At 43.1% G+C, this 20,323-nt stretch overlaps 1 protein-coding gene across 2 annotated transcripts in view; it reads right to left on the bottom strand.

The window, feature by feature from the left end:
• Nucleotides 1-115: 115 nt before the first annotated feature.
• LOC130126847 (serine/threonine-protein kinase PAK 2-like) overlaps nucleotides 116-20,323 on the bottom strand; it is a 28,553-nt gene continuing 8,345 nt past the window's right edge. The window contains exons 2-15 of one of the 2 annotated variants that reach the window (XM_056296490.1): nucleotides 11,957-12,150; nucleotides 10,475-10,581; nucleotides 10,012-10,159; nucleotides 8,928-8,944; nucleotides 8,682-8,792; nucleotides 8,347-8,470; nucleotides 8,145-8,208; nucleotides 7,941-7,989; nucleotides 6,682-6,794; nucleotides 6,369-6,486; nucleotides 5,644-5,743; nucleotides 4,051-4,247; nucleotides 2,382-2,519; nucleotides 116-2,124 (exon numbers count right to left, since the gene is read on the bottom strand). In XM_056296490.1, coding sequence (XP_056152465.1) covers nucleotides 2,038-2,124; nucleotides 2,382-2,519; nucleotides 4,051-4,247; nucleotides 5,644-5,743; nucleotides 6,369-6,486; nucleotides 6,682-6,794; nucleotides 7,941-7,989; nucleotides 8,145-8,208; nucleotides 8,347-8,470; nucleotides 8,682-8,792; nucleotides 8,928-8,944; nucleotides 10,012-10,159; nucleotides 10,475-10,581; nucleotides 11,957-12,134 — 1,551 coding nt within the window. In that variant the 5' untranslated portion in view covers nucleotides 12,135-12,150 and the 3' untranslated portion in view covers nucleotides 116-2,037. The remainder of the gene's footprint in view (nucleotides 2,125-2,381; nucleotides 2,520-4,050; nucleotides 4,248-5,643; nucleotides 5,744-6,368; nucleotides 6,487-6,681; nucleotides 6,795-7,940; nucleotides 7,990-8,144; nucleotides 8,209-8,346; nucleotides 8,471-8,681; nucleotides 8,793-8,927; nucleotides 8,945-10,011; nucleotides 10,160-10,474; nucleotides 10,582-11,956; nucleotides 12,151-20,323) is intronic. The other variant, XM_056296489.1, reaches the window with a different exon arrangement.

The following is a 20,323-nucleotide window of genomic DNA, read 5'->3' on the forward strand; positions in this document are numbered from 1 at the left end:
ACACTATGTGCTGGTTACAGTTTCTGTTGGCATGTAAGTTAAACATGTCTAAGTAATTGCCACAAATACATCAAATACACCTCATCCTATTACATAAACTCCTAGCAGGGTCAGCAGTGGAAGCCATGAAATTTCATCGTTAGTGTTTATGCACTTTGACATGAATGAAGTTGGACCATAAAAACAACAATAATAATAATTATAATAACAATTTTGGTTGTAAGTACAGAGACCAGGCTTGCATCAAGCCATGGCACTTTTAACATGCACAATTTGCACGGAGGCATAGCACTTCTTCAAATATCCATGCAAACACACCTGTGTCCATTGTGTACGAAAAATGTAAGGGGGCTGAATGCGTCTCAACAGCGCGCCCCTGTGTCAATAAATCAAGTTACAACTAAGAAGACATTTCTATAGAGGAGAGATCATTGAACTGGTTCAAATTCATTTTCAATAATAATTTAAAGACTGTGATTTAAGTCTTTGGGTCATCTATAAAACTTAATTTCATGTAAAAAAAACAACAACAACAAAAACAGTTTCTTGTGTCCGTCATCATTATACAAATATTTTAAGTGGGATGTGTGCGCTCTGATTGGGCAAGTCAAAAGTCACACAACAACGTGATATTTTACTCTGTGATTGAAGTTGTGTACTTGCAGATTTTCAAAACATGAATGTCGAATGTACATAAACGACCAGCTGATTTTCTAGACCAGTCACAAATGCTCCTCTCTGCTCAGCGAACACGACTCTCGCTGCCGGCCCACTCAAAGAATTCCAAGCAGATAAATTAACGCCTGAAAAGCAAATGTAAATTGCTTTTAAATAATTTTTAGCTGATTGTCTGGACATTCGCGCATTCAAAGCATTGTCCTATTTGCCACCCATTTGTTCCTTTTCTCCAAGAGGTTCAAAACAAATGAAAACAATTTTTTACAAATATATTTGATTGAGGCTGGTCTGGTTTGCATGACAGGCTTATGACAACAAATTCAACCTGTTGAGCAACGGCAAGGAATTTGGCTAACTGTGACAACAACTCGGTGAGGTTGAATTGGTGCACAAAAGATGGAAATGTGGTCGAAAATAATTCAGCATGTGGTTCTTTGTCATGTTAAAAGGATAAGACAATGATATACGTACATACTTATTAAAAGCTGGTAAAAAATAAAGATTAAATTGGACTTAGCCAATGAAAGTTCATCATATACAGAACAATGACAAATCTTCCTCCAGTTTTGCATTTAAAAAAACAAAAAAACAAAAACAAAAACAGAACATATAATCAGGCAAACAATTTCATGTGGTCCAAAATGTGTGTTCACGCATTCGCACAAACATAAACTTAATATGATTGAGGGCACAGCAAAAAACATAAAAATCATAGTGAAAAAATTTGTAGTTTTGCCCCAGGGCATTCAGTTATGTTTGGCTATTCAAACTTAAAGACAATTTCCATAGCCAAATCATCAAGCGTGCTCGAATGTGTTTGAATTGCACATTTCTGCCTATAACTCAAGACGTGTGTCTGGATGATAAATGTGCATTAGAGCTCAATTGACTTTGCAACAGTCCACTGGCACAGAGCACAAGAGCCACTGAAATAAAATGGTAGTGCATAGGTGTGACCAAAAGCACAGATACGTAGGTACATTTTAATCTGCCATTTGCTATTAATGATAATTTTATGTCAAAAAATATTCACATCCTTGTGTTAGGATTGTCAAACGCTAATAGGACGGGGCAAATTAGGGAAGTTAACTGCATATGACTGAAAAACAAGACATGACACCTGACTGGCCAGGCACAAAATGGAAAGGCACATAGATAAAAAAGAAAAGTAGAAAAACAGTAGAGAAGCTGGGAACTGGGGTGAGATGCTTGCATATTTGAATAAGTGTCAGTAACCATGTTAAGAGACACAGTGAACCATTGGCATGTTGCTAATGGCTATAGTACGCAGGGCAGGAGAAAATGCTGGCTGTTACAGGAGTCAATGGAGTTGGCTATCAAACCACTGAAAGCTAGCATTTAGCGGTTGCTTTTCATGGCCTCCTTGGCTGCCAGGATGAGCGGTGTGAGGCTGGAAAGAGGCTTAGCCAACTCCAGGAATGGATGCTGCAGGAACAGAGCATTGAAAGATTTAACATATAGTATAACATAATAGTCAATAGTTGCAGAGTATCTGAATTTCCAAGATCAACTATTCTAAAATTCCTCTCTCAGCCATATAAATATAACTGCCTAGCCTTAATGTTAAGAGGTATTTCAAAAGTAGCTGTGTTATTATTGTGTTATTATTGTAATTCTGAGTATATGTGTGTGCTCGACATCATGTGCTTGTGGTAAGACTGTGTAATCCTGCTATACTGTACCTGCAACAGTTCTCTGCCACTTCCTCTTTTCTCCACATCCATCTCTAAACAGCGAGAAAGGAAGGATCTGAAGACAGGAGACAGCTTCTCCGGACTCTGTAGCTCTGGGGTCCCATTTGTGGCAATCAGATACAATGCCTAAGAACAACACAGCCGTAGGGTAAGGAAAACAGTACAATCCAAACGATAACAAACACCCTTGTAGTGATTCTGTGGCGCAATTTCGTTCCTATTCAGCCGCGGCTATTGCAGCAGGCCTCCATTCTGTCTCCTCACTTCACCAATTTTGCCACAGCTAATGAGAGACAATTCTCTCTAAATGGACGAGCAGGTCAGATCAAAACTCACATATTGTACCTCTTAAAATAACTTGTTGCCAAATGTGTTAGGCCTCGTTCACACTAGAGCTAACGATTCTCGCCCCTCTTTTAGTGCTCAGTCTCATTACGGTTATTAACTGGAAAGACAACCTGCAGTAAAGAGTCCTGCTGCAGAGGGGTTGAGACTGACTCCAGTTCCTTATGCAAATGAGCTTTGCTGTGCGTGTACGGATGGGAACGGGAGTTGACGCACAGTAATCAATGTCACAACATTCCCTGGTCATGTCATTCCCCTTTGAAACAATGGTGGGGAGGGGGGGCAGATTTCAGTTCAACTTCTCTGGCTTCTCTTGGCAGAAATAAACACAACTTGAAGGGTTGCCTCCAGATTTGGTGACACTGGGGATCACATTTACACCTGAGCGACACTCAAAATGCGAGATTTAGGTTCAGAGCAAATATTGCGCTATGACAAACTTACTGACAACATTGTAAATACAGTAGTGAGGTCCTGTCACTCTTTCATACATGCTAGCCTTCTTGATTTTCTGAATATGTGTGTGTGTATGGACACAGAACGTGAGCGACTCCAGATAATAACTTGGGTTGTCGAGCCCAAAGACGCAAATGTGAATGGGGCTTTTGTGTCCTGCAACGGCTAAAAAGAAGGCAAAATTAATTTTTTTCAAAACCTTCTTTAGGATAATTTTTTCAATCCTTGAGAGGGAAATTATTTGATTGCTGTTAGTGGTTGAACCCTTGGGCAGGGAGATCAGAGCCAAGTGTCAGCAATACAATAGTGCCTTTTCCATGTCTTGCTCAAGATAAGGTCAGATGTTTGCTGACAAGGGGGATTCAAACATGTGAACTATTGCTATAGTATGGTTTCCCCACTCAATCTGTCACCTAGAGGAACTGAAGCAAGTATGCCTACAAACACAAGGAATTTTAACAATGGCAGCATCTGGAAAGAAATGCATCCCAACAGTGATGAAATACTTAAGAAACTGCTGAGTTAAACTGTACGCACCAAAATAAGTTCACTGTAGTTACCCACAACCACCAGCATCAGTAAAAATTTCTCCTTTTTTTAATCAGAAAGAGTGCTGTTGCAGAAAAGCTGCTGTTTCATGTGGCCTCATATGACTCACTTTGGCTCAAGTAAAGCAAAAGGGATGTCAGCTTAATATGAGTGTGCAAATATAATTTGTAAAGTGGGTTACTGGGCTTTCATTAAAAGTTCAGGAAAATGGGTCCCTGCTTACTTTCCCCACACATTGCAATACTATCAATTAAACCGACATTTAAATACTGAGAGAGGCCCATCTCGATGCCATCAACACACTCACCCTGAGAGGATTCTCATTCAGGTATGGAGGCTCTCCCTCCACCATCTCTATGGCCATGATGCCCAGCGACCAAATGTCCACTTTGGGACCGTAGGCCTTCCTGGTCACCACCTCAGGAGCCATCCAATATGGAGTCCCCACCATGGTGCTGCGTTTGCTCTGCTCTGGGGTGATCTGGGCACAGAAGCCGAAGTCAGCTGAAGACGGGGGAGAGAGAGAGAGAGAGAGAGTGAGTGAGTGAGAGGAAGAGAGAATGAGAATGAATGAGAGAGAGAGAGAATCGTTGGGCTGCGGCCACTAATTGGAGAGCAATAATGAAGATGCACTGCTGGAGAATTGCAATCTGAATTTTGTCAAACCCTTAAAACCACTAAAACTGGTGAAAATGCTACTAGTTAAACAATACTTTGCTAATGAAGCACTATACTCATAGCTAGAGTAACTGTGCTGTGGAAAAAGAGGGATCTTAGTCCTGTATAGTACATGTCTATACAGCCCAGGACCCGTGCCTTGGGTCCTGGGCTGTTCCAGTGGCATCTGGACACTGCTTGGCATCCTCCTCATCATATTCTTCATATATCTTATAATTCCATTATAATTCTGTTATCCTCTTTCAATGTTGTATTCTGTAAATTGTGTACACACAACATCCATTGCACGTTGTCCATCTTGGGAGAGAGATCTCTCCTCTGTTGCTCTCCCTGAGGTTTCTTCCTATTTTTTCTACCTGTTAAAGGGTTGTTTTTTTTTGTTTTTGTTTTTTTAGGGAGTTGTTCCTTATCCGATGCGAGGGTCTAAGGAGAGGATGTTGTGTTGCTGTAAAGCCCCTTGAGGCAAATTTGTAATTTGTGATATTTGGGCTATACAAATAAAACTGACTTGACTCATACTATGGCTATAGTTACACTTTGAGCAATTTCACATCATGGTTTATGAGCTCAAACTAGTGCACCTTTGCATTTGACCTGAAAATGGCTGTACTCTTTTATATATGTCTCTATGCGTTTTCATACTGCCAATTCCACTTTATCTCTCTATCCATACTGATATTACGTTGGGGCAGGTGGGATGCAGTTTGAGCACGTAGAATCTGCAAACAGGGATACCTGTGTAACTGACTGTGTTAGCCACATGTGTGGAGTTACACCAGAGGTGAACTTTGAATTGCTGCATTCAGACCTTCAAAGTTATAATTACAGAATGTCAGCTTTCTCTGAAAAGAGAATACGAATTCACCGAGTGCATGGTTTTGATGGACCCATTTGTCCCCAATGTCGAGCAGGTCCATAATACTTGTTTTCCTTACTTGGGATGCACAACTGCGGCTTGAATGCATCGACAATACGTAGACTTCTGATCATAATGCAAACCTGACCACTTGACAACTTATCTAGTTTTAAACATAAGAAAAACCATTTGCAAACAACTTTTAGTTTGTTTCACTATGTATACCCGTCACCCAGTTTTTCCTGGTTGGGACAATAATAGAAGTCACACTGAAACAAGTTTAACAACCACAGCTTGGGTAGGTGTGTGTATGTGTGTCTACGTAAGACGGTGTGTCTGGTGTCTTTGTGTTTGTGTGCCCCTCACTGAGTTTGACTGATCCATCCATCCCAAGCAGCACATTGTCACTCTTGATGTCTCTGTGGATCACCTGGTTGGCATGGAGGAACTGCAGAGCCTGCAGACACTGGTAAATGAGAAGGCAGCAGGTTAAAAATACAAGGTAACCAAATACTGTGTAAACACTTACAAAGAAAAAAAATGTCAACGTTATCGCTAAAGTGAGTAGGGGAAGAACTCAGTGAATTATTTTGTGTTGTTTTTATTGGACCTTTGTAGTATCAATTCATTGCATGGTCTAATCTGTTATTTAGGCTTTTCTATAGTTCATTCATTCATTATCCAAACCACTTAACCTGCTCTCAGGATCGTGGGGATACTGGAGCCTATCCCAGCAGTCATTGGGTGGCAGGCAGGGAGACACCCTGGACGGGCTGCCAGTCCATCACAGGGCCGACACACACACACATACACATTCACACCTGGGGACAATTTAGTATGGCCGATTCACCTGACCTACATGTCTTTGGACTGTGGGAGGATTAGATGGCTGGAATACCTGACACAAAAAAATGTATTTAATTAACAAGCTGTCATAAAGGAAAACGAGGCGATTCGGAGGTCCCATTTGATGAAGTCTAGAACCCCTGCATCACTTCACCCTCTTCTCATATTCTTCTTCTCTTCACTTTCTCTGCTCTAACTCTTCGTTATTCTCTTTTCCTTCACCATTTTTCTTTTTCCCACCATACCTCTCGGCAGACGGCAGCAATCTGAGCCTCGTCCATGCAGGTCTCTGTCACAACATCAGTCAGAGAGCCACCGGCCAGGTACTCCATCACCACAAAAAGCTCATCTCCTACAAGGAAACTAACACGTGTACACAAACACACGTCCACAAATGCATGAACCCAAAAACAAACACAAACATAAACATAGAGACACACAGACACAGACATACACACAAACGCTAAGATTCAGAAAGTAGTCTTTTTATGTGGGGTATGTTCCATTAGTGTGTGTGTGTGTGTGCGTGGGGGGGTTGTATGTGTGTGTTCTTGTTACCTATCTAAGAAGTTGACAATATTGGGGTTCTTCAACTCCTTCATGACCAGGATTTCATTAATAATCAGCTCTTTCTTGGGCTGTTTCTGCAAGTTGATCTGCTTAATGGCCACCTGCACGACAAAGCATCAAGTAAATAAATGCCATTTGCACGCAGACAGTTAGGCTATTTGAGGCCAACTCACTAGCAATGCTACCCATCTCCCTGAAACCAGGACAAAATTGTCACTTTTCAGTTTTGCTGTCTTTTAACAGCGAAGGCAAACAAATATGTAGAATAATGGAATGGCTTGCAAACAAAGCTTTAAGTTTTGAATTTAAATCTATAAGAGATGAGCATGATTTTCAATGTTTTTATAGCTTACCCTCACCTTATGCATCCTCTAAAGGCAATCTTTCAAGTGCAAATGACATTGGTATGAATTTCTTTGTTTATATATTGAACAACGGATGACACTGATCTGTAGCGAGAGTATGGAGCAGTTTGAGAAGAGCCTGGAGAGGTGGAGGTATGCACTGGAGAGAAGAGGAATGAAAGTCAGTAGGAGCAAGGAATACATATGTGTGAATGAGAGGGAGGACAATGGAATGGTGAGGACGCAAGGAGTAGAGGTGATGAAGGCGTACGAGTTCAAATACTTGGGGTCAACCGTCCAAAGTAACGGGGAGTGCATAAGAGCGGTAAAGAAGAGAGTGCAGGCAGGGTGGTGTGGGTGGAGAACAGTGTCAAGAGTGCTTTGTGACAGAAGGGTACCAGCAAGAGTTAAAGGGAAGGTTCACAAGACGGTTATGAGACCAGCTATGTTGTATGGTTTGGAGATGGTGGCACTGATGAAAAGACAGGAGACGGGGCTGGAGGTAGAGGAGTTGAAGATGCTAAGATTTTCACTGGGAGTGATCAAGACGGACAGGATTATTAGGAATGAGTATATTAGAGGGACCGCTCAGGTTGGACGGTTTGAAGACAAAGTAAGAGAAGAAAGATTGAGATGGTTTGGACATGTGTGGAGGAGAGATGCTAGGTATATTGAGAGAAGGATGCTTAATATGGAGCTGCCAGGAAAGAGTAAAAGAGGAAGGCCAAAGAGGAGGTTTATGGATGTGGTGAGAGAGGACATGCAGGTGGCTGGTGTGACAGAGGAAGATGCAAAGGATAGGAAGAACTGAAAACAGATGATCCGCTGTGGCGACCTCTAATGGGAGCAGCCGAAAGTAGTAGTAGTAGATATATTGAACGATCCATTGTGCTGTAATCTCACCTCTTGACCTGTTGCAACATCTATGGCTGTATATACTGTACCAGATGCCCTGAGAAAGAATGCCAGAGATGGGAGGAGGACACATTAATGGGTGTTTTTTGTTGATCGTTTTCCTACTTTGTGTTCAGCACCACTTGGCAGCCCGCCCCAACTACCCTCATGCCAAGTGTTTTTATCTTCACATCAGCGTGCATATTGACTCACCCCTGGCCAATCTTCTCATAGCGTGTATATTTCTTCTTAGGATCTCCAATACTGACAATGGTTCCTGAAAAAATTTGGGGAAAAAAAAAAAGAAAAAGCTAAGTAAACACTGTTGATGCAAAACTAGATTCAGTTTTGCTTTTGGGTGCGTGGGGCATGTATTTATGTGTGTCATTAGTGCGAGCGTCTTAGTTTGACATACGGAGTTTGTCCATGATTTCCTCGTCAGTCATCTTGCCTCCCTTCTTCTTCTGTCTGTCTGCTGCCTTGGAGGCTGCGTCTACCTCCAGAGCGGGGAGCGGCTCGATCACTGACCTTGTGTACACCTGACACAACACAGGAAATGGTACCAGCATGGTCACACAAACGCCCCTCTCCCTTACAGCTTTCTTTTTCCGTTTTGAGTAAATATTGTTGCAAAAAAGATGCCTTTCAACCAATTCCTCTAATTTCTAACACAATTACAGAAACTAGTATGTAATATGTTTAGCGCTTTTTTTTAAAATGGCCAAAATACTGATTGTGACAGTGACTCACTGATTTTGTGTGCTCCGGTCTCGGCGCCACAATCGGAGGTGGGGCTTCATCGTCATCGTCGTCATCACCGTCTTTGCCACCTGATGGCGCCTCTGTACCCTGCTTGCCAGGCTGCAACATTGAGTACATGTACAGAGATAATTCACTCCATGTCACACCGAGAACACAAGCTCATCGTATTCAGTTATACTTGAATAAGCAATGACGTCTATCCACACAGCAAGAAGACAAAGTGGAAGCACTCACCGACTGTGGGTTTTTGTCTGAAAAAGAAAGAAAACAAAACTGTAAGGAGAAAGAAAGGTGACTCCACTACAGATGCAACAGTCTGGTTTTTGATATGCCACTAGTATATAAATTAATCACACTTCCTTCTAATCTAGTACATAGAAATGAAAGACCCTTAACATGAGACAAAGTTAAGAGTGGGAAAGTGAGATGAGCATTTACCTTTACTGAAGACTAGAGAGCAAGAGGGTTTGTGTGCGTGCATGTGTGTGTGTGTGTGCGCACGCAAGTAGCAAGTAAATGCAAACCCTCGTCAGGGCAAGGGCCTAGTAGAATATTCATTCATTCATTATTCAAGCTGCTTATCCTTTTTTTTTTATTTCTGATTTTTCCCAATTTAATGGCCAATTGAGCCCTATTTTATTTCAAACACCCACCCTCGTACTGCATGCGTTCACCAACTGCATCTCTCCGGCCAGCAGTTTCGAAGGAGACGCCTCGCCACTTTCGTGACAAGGCAAATCCAGGCCGAACCACTGCTTTTTCCGACATACAGAGACGCATTCATGTGATGAACACAAGCCGACTCTGCCCCCCTCCCGAGGACAGCGTTGCCAATTACTGCTGCTTCCTCGAGTCTGGTCATAGTCTGAGCTAACGAGACCGAGGCGTGAACCCCAGTCCCCAGTGGGCAACTGCATCGATGCAAAGCCGATGCTTAGACTGCTACACCACCGAGGACCACAAGCCGCTTATCCTAATCGGAGTCACAAGGATGCTGGAGCCTATCCCAGCAGTCATTGGGTGGCAGGCGGGGAAACACCCTGGACAGGCCACCAGTCCATCACAGGGCCGACACATTCACACCTAGGGACAATTTAAAATGGCCGATTCACCTGACCTACATGTCTTTGGACTGTCGGAGGAAACTGGAGCACCCGGAGGAAACCCACACAGACACAGAATAGAATATGTGTACTTGATATGTGAGAGTGCTTGTGGGTGGTTGTGGGATAGAATATGAACCCAAGGCTAGGGTAAAGAATGGTGGGCTGAATTTTAAATTTGAAAGATGGAGTTGAAGGCGGACTTGAAAACTGACCTGAGGCAGAAAAACTGAGGTATTTCTGTTTTCCGCTGGTAGAATCGTAGAACTTGAGAATGTCTAGAACAGCTTGAGGATTCTGTTTCTGTTCTGATTTACTGATGTTGGAGGTCTGAAGGAGACGGGCCCACTGCTCCGGCATGCCCTGGACACACAACACGCACACATGCACGCACGCACGCGCGCACACACACACACACACACACACACACACACACATGATTAATGCGGAGTGACTAAAACAGAGTAATATAGCATAGTATAGCAGTATAGTATAGACAGTGAAAATACATATGCAAAGCACATAAATACAGTTTTACATTACATTGATTCAAACATTAGACACAGCTAAAAAATGACAAACACACACACACACACACACACACACACACACACACACACACACACACACACACATACATACACACACAAGCACACGGAGTTAAGGTCATATAATTACAGTGAACTCTCCGGTGACAGCATCAAAGCCCACATGGATGGTGTGTTCAAAGTCTGAGGGGGAGGAGATCTCAGGCCTGTCCTTGTCACGGTCCTTCTTCCTACCTCCTGGAGGTAAAAGGTAACAATTGATAAAAAAATATCTAAAAAAGATCACTTAAATTCTGGATACACCTTGAATCAAGTCCCCATGACACATTGTAATTTAAAGCATTCCAAATCCAAGAGCTAAGCCCCAAAAAGAGTCTCCTTAGTCAGCTGGTTCTGAAACGAACTAACCCCGTAAGCACTAACATAGATGAGTTTCAGACTAGCACTGCTAACCAACCACAGATTACAGTAAACCAAATCATCAAACAATGCAAAAACTCATATTTGGAACACTGGCCCACAGAAACCAAATTACCACACAAATTAGAATGTTATCGGGCCCTAAAAACAGAATAAAAACTGGCCAACTATCTCTTCACTGTCAGAGACAGTAAGCAGAGACCCATCCTTACCAAGTACAGGCTAAGTGACCACAGTCTAGCCATTGAAAAGGGCAGACACAAAAAATGTTGGCTACCAAAAGAGCAAAGAATATGTGGTCACTCTACGGCAGGAGAGGTCGAGACAGAGATGCACTTCCTCCTAAATTGTGAGAAATTCCAAAACATAAGAGAGAAATACCAGGAGAAATTCGAAAACCAGATTCCAAATTTTCTACTCCCGGATGAGAAAGAGCAATGGCCACTTATTTTAGGAGAGGACCAAAGGACACATCTTGCAGCATAATGTGTCAGAATGCTGTAGCCTAACGGTCAGTTAGTGACCAAAATACTGTCAATTACTGTTCCAATTACTGTCAGTTACTGTTCCAATACTATTATATATTTCTACCTATTCCACCTATTCCTTTTTCCATTTATTTTAGTTTATTTTATTTATCTTTTTTTTGTTTTGTTTAATACTCTATTAACCTATTTCACTGTCACCTGTTTTGGCAACATTGTAATGAATGCAGTCATGCCAATAAAGCATTATTGAATTGAATTGAATTAAAGGGTTGACAAGGGACTGAAACTAGTATGTCATCCAATACTGTTGTTTTAGTTAGTGTTCACATGTAGGCTGATATGCATGTCTATATGTACTGTGTGTGTGTGTGTGTGTGTGTGTGTGTGTACATGCGTGTGTGCATGCAGTGTTTCCTCTACCATTGTTTTCACATGGTAGGCCACCCCTGCTAAAGTAACCTACTGGCCTGCCAAGGGGAATTTAAAAAATAAAAATGTTAATAAACAAGTCATTCCCAACAACACCTGAGTAACGGCACCAGTAGCTTTGGGCAGCCTTCCACCCCATCACAAAAAAATATATAAAAAATCAAGGGGAAATACTGGTGCGTGTGTGTGTGTGTGTATGTGTGGGCACAGATGGGTGTATGTGACTCTCTCATACCCTTTCTCTCATTCTGTCATAATCTCCCCCACACACACACCTTTTTCAGAGGCAAAAATGGAGATGATCTTGTTCCGGGACTTCCTCTCTTCTGGTACAGAGGGCAGAGGCCTAGAGTTATGATTGGCAGACTGAGGGTCCTTGGCTCCTCCTCCTTGGCTGCTCATCCTGACAGGGGGGGCGGGGGGCTTGTCCTCACACGCTCCGCTGTCACACATCTACACACAAGTACACCTGCAGAGTAGAAGGAACAGGCAAACAGAAATGCATACTTTTATAAGTTGACTCACCACACCTACAGAAGTGTCCGCTACTACCATCAACCAAAAAAGATTCTATGCACTTAAAAAGGCTGTATTGCCAAGAGGGACTGTATGTTATACATGTTCGTAGCCTGCACATCAGAGTAAAAAATTAGCACAAAAACACTAGCTGAGTGGTGAGTTACACATCTATAAACTGAGTACAGCCAGACCCTTCTGTCATGGCAAAACATTTAAATGAACAAATTCATTGACACAACCCTCACACCAACAAACACACACACTTGTGTCATGTGCAACACAGTCCCCAGTTCACTCTTGCTCATTGGAGAGAAAGGAACAGAAAGTGTGAACAGGAAGCAACGCTAACAGGCCGATATAATGTGTTTTGTGTCATTCATTGCAATGGGAATGAGGAAGGAAGAAAGAAAGACACAGAGAGGAGTGTCAGTGAGTGAGTGAGTGAGTGAGTGAGTGAGTGAGTGATATTGCAATGAGGTAAGAGTGATGGAGAATAACTGATTTATGCATAAATGCATAAATCAATCCTTTAGAGCATAAATGCATAAAACCTCTGCTATTTCTCTCGTCTTGGAAATCAGTCCTTCTTCTTGTTTTTTCCCTCGTTTCCATCTTTTCTACACACTCCAGGTTAGGACTAGTACTGCGTGTTTAACCCTTAACCCCTAGACCCGACTAGTCCGTAACATAATTTGGGTATTCCCAGGTATTCCCAGGCGGTCAGTTATGCTCTAAAGGACTGATTTATGCATTTATGCTCTAAAGGAGATAGTGGCCAAATATAGAAGCCAAAATTCTACTGTATTTCTGTGTTTTATTGATGATTCCAAGGCATTTGACAGGGTTAACCATGAGAAATTATTCATGAAATTGCTGGCTAGAGGTGTTCCAAATTATATAGTCAGAATTCTTGTCTTCTGGTATGCTCATCAGACGTTTCAGATTAAATGAGACAATGATGTGTCTGCCCCATTCCATGTAGGCAATGGGGTTCGCCAAGGTGGAATTTTGTTTCCTTTTTTGTTCAACGTGTATATGGATGACCTGTCAAGACAGCTGAATGGGTGTAACACGGGCTCTCTTGTGGGTGGCTCTGTCATCAATCACCTCATGTATGCTGATGATTTAGTTTTAGTTAGCCCATTTAGTGCTGGACTTCAGCAGCTACTGAAGCGAAGAACATGACATTAAATATAACGCCAAAGAAAGTAATGTCATGATTGTAAGAACTAGAGAGGACAGGACATCAAATTTTCCTGTGTTTCAGTTATCAGATTGTCCTCTCAATACATGCAAGGAAATAAAATGTCTTGGACATGCCCTCTCTAATGATCTGACGGATGACAGAGATATATACCGACAATGCTGTAAAATCTATGCCCTGGCTAATGTGTTGCTTCGGAAGTTCTCTATGTGCTCTGTTGATGTCAAGTGTTCACTGTTTAGAGCTTACGTAACACCTCTGTATACAGCTCATCTCTGGTCTTCTTACAGGAAGAGAAGTATGCAGAGGCTCAGAGTAGCTTACAATGAAGCGATGAGGTTGTTGCTTCATGTCCCCCGTTGGCATAGAGCCAGTCAGTTGTTTGTGTCCTCAGATGTGCCTACATGTGATGTACTTTTAAGACAGCTAATGTATAATTTTATGTGCCGCCTGTATGTGTTCGAGAACAGCATCAGAGGCTCAAACCAGCCCTACGAAAAGCTGCTATCGGTTCACATCCAGACTTCAAAAGCACTGGCGAGACAGCCCGTATGAACTGATTGTGTTGTACGGTGAGTGGGTGGATGCCTCACATGTTGTGTGTGTGTGTGTGCGCACGCGTGTGTGCGCGCGTGTGTGCGCGCGTGCTCATGGAGTGTAGGGGTGTCATGTACGCCTAAATGTTTTGGTTTTTTTTTTATTGTATCGTTTTCTTTTATTGTATTGTTGCTTGTATGCTATGGACCGGCTGTGTGTCCGAAATAAAGATTATCATTATAATATACAGAAGCAGGAAAGAGAATGAAGAGAAATAATTTGACATGACGGAGATAGAATGGAGGTGGCATGCCCACTAAATCTCAGCAATTCCTTCACACACACGCACGCACGCGCGTGCACACACACACACACACACGCACGCACACACATGCGCGCACACACACTCACACACACACACACACACACACACACACACACACACACAAAGAGTTCAAAACCATATATGATCCACAGAGGAAATGGATAGATTTGATTCAGCAGGCATCCAGGTAGTGTAGCGGTCTATTCCGTTGCCTACCAACACTGGGATTGCCAGTTCGAATCCCCGTGTTACCTTCAGCTTGGTCAGGCGTCCCTACAGACACAATTGGCTGTGTCTGTGGGTGGGAAGCCGGATGTGGGTATGTGTCCTGGTCGCTGCACTAGCGTCTCCTCTGGTCAATCAGGGCGCCTGTTCGGGGGGAAGGGGGAACTGGGGGGAATAGCGTGATCCTCCCACGCATTTCGTCCTCCTGGCAAAACTCTTTACTGTTGGGTGAAAAGAAGTGGCTGGCGACTCCACATGTATCAGAGGAAGCATGTGGTAGTCTGCAGCCCTCCCCAGATCAGCAGAGGGGGTGAGGCAGCAACCGGGACAGGCTGGAAGTGTGGGGTAATTGGCCGGATACAATTGGGGAGAAAAAAGGGGGGTAATCCCAAAAAAAATTTTTTAATTTTGGTGTCACTGGCTTAGCTCTCTTTTGGCTTAAGTCCTACTTAGTATCTAAAAGAACACATTGTGTCTGCTATAATAATATTACACCGAAATTCTCTGACGTTAAATGTGGCACACCTCAGGGCTCGGTTCTTGGCCCTCTACTTTTCTGTCTTTATATTTCACCTCTTGGCCAAATTATACGCAGTCATGGAATAAATTTCTATTGCTATGTGGAAGATACTCAGCTGTATGTATCTATGAGGGCGGATGATCGTACTCAAATGACTAATTTAGAGGCCTGCTTGGCTGCTGTGAAAAATTGTATGTCACTAAACTTTCTGCTTTCAAATTCTGATAAAACTGAGATGCTGGTCGTTGGCCCTGCTAGACACAGACACCAATTTGATCAAATAACAACAACAAGATGACGGCGCGCTGGACGCAGCGGCTACTGCAGCTCCCTGTTCAGTGTTATGTTTTCTTTGTTATTTGTGTTATTTTTAAGTTTATTGAGAAGTGTAGATCATGTGCTCTTCTACAGCCGTCAGGAACTTTTAAACCTCAGAACGGATTACTCACTTCCCTCTACCGTCACGGACAATTTCCCCATCGATATTATCCGCTCACTGGTCTCGCAGTGAAAATGCTGCCCCCGTCGGCAACGTAAACAGAAGGGGAAATTAGGTGGGCTGCATGCTAAACTAAGTAGCGCTCCCTTCAAAGTTTCCCTCCCCATCATCTTCATGGCTAATGTCCCATCGTTAGCTAACCAAATGGATGGGATAAGACTCAGGCTATCTTCTCGGAAAAGGCTTGAGAACTGCTGTCTGCTGATGTTTACGGAGACCTGGCTCAACAGCAACATGGCCAACTTGGCAGTCGAGCTAGCGGACCGCACAGCCTTCCATGCCGACAGGACAGCGGACTCCAGCAAGATCCGCAGAAGAGGTTTGAGTATTTATGTCAATAACTCTTGGTGCAACAATATGAAGGTTGTTGAAAGGCATTGCTCTGCTGATCTCGAGCTCCAATGATACAGTGCAGGCCATTTTACCTGCCTAGGGAGCTAACGGCCATTACCATCGCTGCTGTATACATCGCTCCACATGCTAATGCTAAGGTAGCACTTAAGCAGCTACGATGCTTCAGCAGACAACAGACCAAACACCCAGACAATGCCTTTATCATAGTGATTTTAATCAAGCTAACCTTAGGGCTGTATTGCCCAAATTCCATCAACATGTCTCCTGCCCCACTAGGGGACAAAACACCCTGGACCATCTCTATACAAACATTAAGGACTCATACAAAGCTACTCCCTGCCCCCACCTGTGCCAGTCTCACCACTTCTGTCTGTTCCTGGTCCCAGCCTACAAACCCCTCATAAAACGTAGCAAGCCAGCAGTAAAGACAATCACTGTCTAGCCAGAAGGAGCAGGCTCTGAACTCCATGACTGTTTTGACAACACAAACTGTAGTATTTTTGCACATTCAGCCACCCATGTCTCCCATATACACATTAATGAACAGACATCTACCGTACAATCCTACATTAACTTTTGCACTGACAGCATCACAACAAAAAAAATCAATCCGCACCTTTCCAAACCAGAAACCCTGGATGACCAGTGAGGTCCGGCAGCTGCTGAAAGCCCGGGATGCAGCGTTACCCATGACTGCCTGCAAACTCACCCTTCAAATGTAATAGTTACGTTTGCAGATGACACCACAGTCATTGGTCGTATCACTAACAATGACGAGACGGCCCACAGGGACGAGATTCAGCACCTCACATCATGGTGCACTACCAACAATTTTGTTCTCAATGTGCAGAAGACGAAGGAACTGACTGTGGACTTCAGGAGGTCTAGAAGCTGCAGCCACTCCCCCATACACATCAATGGGGTGGAAGTGGAGTGTGTCTCTAGCTTTAAATTCCAGGAATTTTCCTGGCCGTCAAACACCCAGGCCCTTGTGCAAAAGGCCCAACAACGACTGCATTTCCTGAGGAGGCTAAGGAGCGCCTATCTATCCTCCAAAATTCTCACCAACTTCTACCAATGCACCACAGAGAGCATCCTGACCAGCTGCATCTCAGTGTTGTACAGCAACTGCACATCAGTAGAACAGAAAGCTCTGCAGCGGGTCGTCAAGGCGGCCCAGCATATCACTGGTACCCAGCTCCCAGCCATAAAAGACATTTATCACAAACGCTGCCTTCGAATGGGGTCTCAGCATCAGCAGAGATCCCACCCACCCCAACCATGGACTGTTCTCCCCCCTGCACTCTGGGAGGCGCTACAGGAGCCTCAGAGCCCACATTACCAGGCTCAAAAACAGCTTCTTTCCCCAAGCTGTTGCCCACCTGAACCTGGTTACCCACTGAATGTCTGTGGATATTTTTAAATATTTTTTGTACTTGTGCTCTTTTTTAACTTATTTTTAGCCTTTGGTCTTCATCGGTGTAGTATATCTTGTACTGTGTTTGTCTGTCTGTCTTGCACTGTTTGGCGAGGCGGCAGCCCTTATTTCATTTTTAACATGTGCCTGCACATTGTTTTTAATGACAATACATTGAATTAAACTGAACTGAATTTGACAATGCTGTGATTTCACGAAGTGTGACAGCCAAAAATCTAGGTGTTACTTTTGATCCCAGCCTTTCCTTTGATAAGCACATCAAATAAATCACCAAGACTGCATTTTTTTTCACTTATGCAACATAGCTAAAATTCGGTCTTTCCTGTCCATGGCTGATGCAGAGATTCTAATACATGCATTTGTTTCATCCAGACTTGATTACAGTAATGTTCTGTTTTCAGGTCTGCCACATGCTAGTACTAAAAGTCTTCAGATGGTTCAAAATGCTGCAGCGAGAATCCTAACTAAAACTAGACAAATTAACCATATTACACCAATTCTGCCTCCCTTCATCGGCCTCCTGCCCATGTTAGGTCAGACTTCAAGGTGCTTCTGCTGACTTGTAAAATCCTAAATGGGCTTGGACCATCATACCTGTCTGATCTCCTTAAACCATACATTCCATCTCGAGCTCTCCGCTCTCAAAATACATGGCTCCTGTATGTACCCAAAGTTAAAAAAAAGTCAGCTGGTGGCAGGGCCTTTTCCTATTGGGCCCCATTTTTGTGGAATAACCTGCCTGTTGCTGTCAGACAATTAACAGTCTGTTGAGTCCTTTAAATCCAAACTTAAAACTCATATTAGTTGCCTTTAAATTGAGAACTTCACAACCTGTACAGCATGGTAGGTCGGTCTCTGTCTCACTGAATTTACCAAGCGCTGTTCTGCCGGCAAGATTATAGAGTATAGATTATTGACTATTGCAAACCGTTCCCTTCTCTCGTCTCTTCTCTCTCTCTGAATGATGCCTCCTCCTTTCACTTCTCCTGTGTATGTGCATGGTGGGATGTGACTCTCCCACGTGCGCAAGAAGTCTGTCCTCCTCCCAAATTTCTATGGTGATGGTGGTCGCCACCTGGATACTGCTTGGTATACTCCTCTTCACATTTTTTTATATATCCTATAAATCCATATCTTGTTTCAATGTTATATCCTTCTGTCACTCCAATGTGTGACTAATGTCTTTTCTTCTCTCTTCTCCCATGCATGTGAATGATGTGATGTGAGCCTCCTCTGTGTGCATGTGTAGTCTGTCCTCCTGCCAGGTCTACATGGTAATGGTGGTCATTTGGATCAGGTCCTAGGCTGTTCCGGTGGCATCTGAACACTGCTTGGCATCCTCCTCCTCATCATATTCTCCACATATCTTATAGGGCTGTCCCGAATACTTTTTTTTTTTTGGCTCTGAAGCGGTAGTAATCAACAGCAAATATTTGGACCTTCGGTGGGGGTGGGGGGGGTGGATGACTCGGGAAGGAGTCAGCCAGACATTTCTCTGTTGTTGGCTGAGATGGACAACATAGTGGTGCAACACTTATCTTTCAGTTTAATCAAAGATATTAATTGTTAAGGAGTCTGTTATTCTACAGTATTGTTGTTTGTAATGTTATTTGTCAATAAAAAACAAAGAAGGTTGAATCAATTCATCCGGATACGTTTACTGACAGATACGTTTCACTCATCTAAGTGACCTCTTAAGTCTAAACTGACTGCAGGTGTCCTTACCTCTTATAAACAATACAGTTGCATAACGACCGAAATCATAAGCAAATATGGGTGTGACCATTAACTACCGTTTCAATGGCCATGTATATTATTCACAGAGGATTTGGAAATGTTTGCAATTGCATTGTAAGATGGCAACAAATGTACTTAGGGCCCCCCCCCCTCAGTTCACGAATGGTTGGCCTCTTTGACTCCCCATTCAAACCAGCGTTCTTCCCTATCAAGGATGCACACATCCTCTGCCTTGAAAGAGTAGCCACTGGCCTGTAGATGGGTGTAGACTGTGGAGTCCTGGCCTGATGTGTTAGCTCTCCCGTGTTGTGCCATTCTCTTGGCCAGCGTCTGTTTGGTTTCCCCAATGTACAAGCCACGGCAATCCTCCTGGCACTTAACCGCATACACTATATTGCTCTTTTTGCCAGGGGAACCGATCCTTGGGGTGGACCAACTTCTGGCGCAGCATGTTTTGGGGTCTGAAAGCAACTGAGACGTGGTGTTTGGAAAATATGCACCTAAACTTCTCCGACACTCCCACCACATACGGAATCACCACTGGTTTACACTTGGGCAGCTGTTGTCCTTCTCCTCTCTTCGATTGGCTGGTGCACTGTTTGGGCGTCTTCCTGGCTTTGACAAACGCGCAGTTAGGCGTAGATAATAAAAAAACATTTTTCCAGAAGGTTTGGTGTGTTTTATGCATGTTTGTAATGCTGAGGGATTTGGTTGAACAAGATCCTATCTATGCACTATTTGTGACATAACAGCTTGTGAGAACTTTTTTCTTATCGTGGATAAATTATAGATCTACATAAATGCTCATTATAATAGGCTCCGAAATTGAGGCAACACCCGAGAAAGCGCAGTGAAACAAAAGCGCAGAAACAGCAAAATAGCTCCAACAAATTTAAGATTTATATTTATAAATTTTATAGTTATTGTCATTTTTCAGTACTCGCATACGTTGAAATGTGTCCTCTGCAGTTAATCCTTCCTATACACAAGGAGCAGTGGGCGGGGCCGGCTCCAGTTCCAGCTTCCATCAGCTATTAGCCTAAATCTATAACGTTTTACAACCTGAACCCAACAACAGTCAAACTGAGATACAAAACCCACTTATTTCTGTTATAACAACAATACTTTTAATGAGATAGCTGTAACAGTATGCTTAACAGTGTAATACACCCAACATTTTCTGACAATGAACGAACTGTAATAAACAGAACAAGGGTAACACTTTATAATACTACACAAATAAAGCATTAGTTAAGTATTAGTAACTACTGAATTCATCATTTG

The sequence above is a fragment of the Lampris incognitus genome, chromosome 16 (genome assembly GCF_029633865.1).
Source record: "Lampris incognitus isolate fLamInc1 chromosome 16, fLamInc1.hap2, whole genome shotgun sequence".
In the NCBI taxonomy this organism is placed as follows: domain Eukaryota; kingdom Metazoa; phylum Chordata; class Actinopteri; order Lampriformes; family Lampridae; genus Lampris; species Lampris incognitus.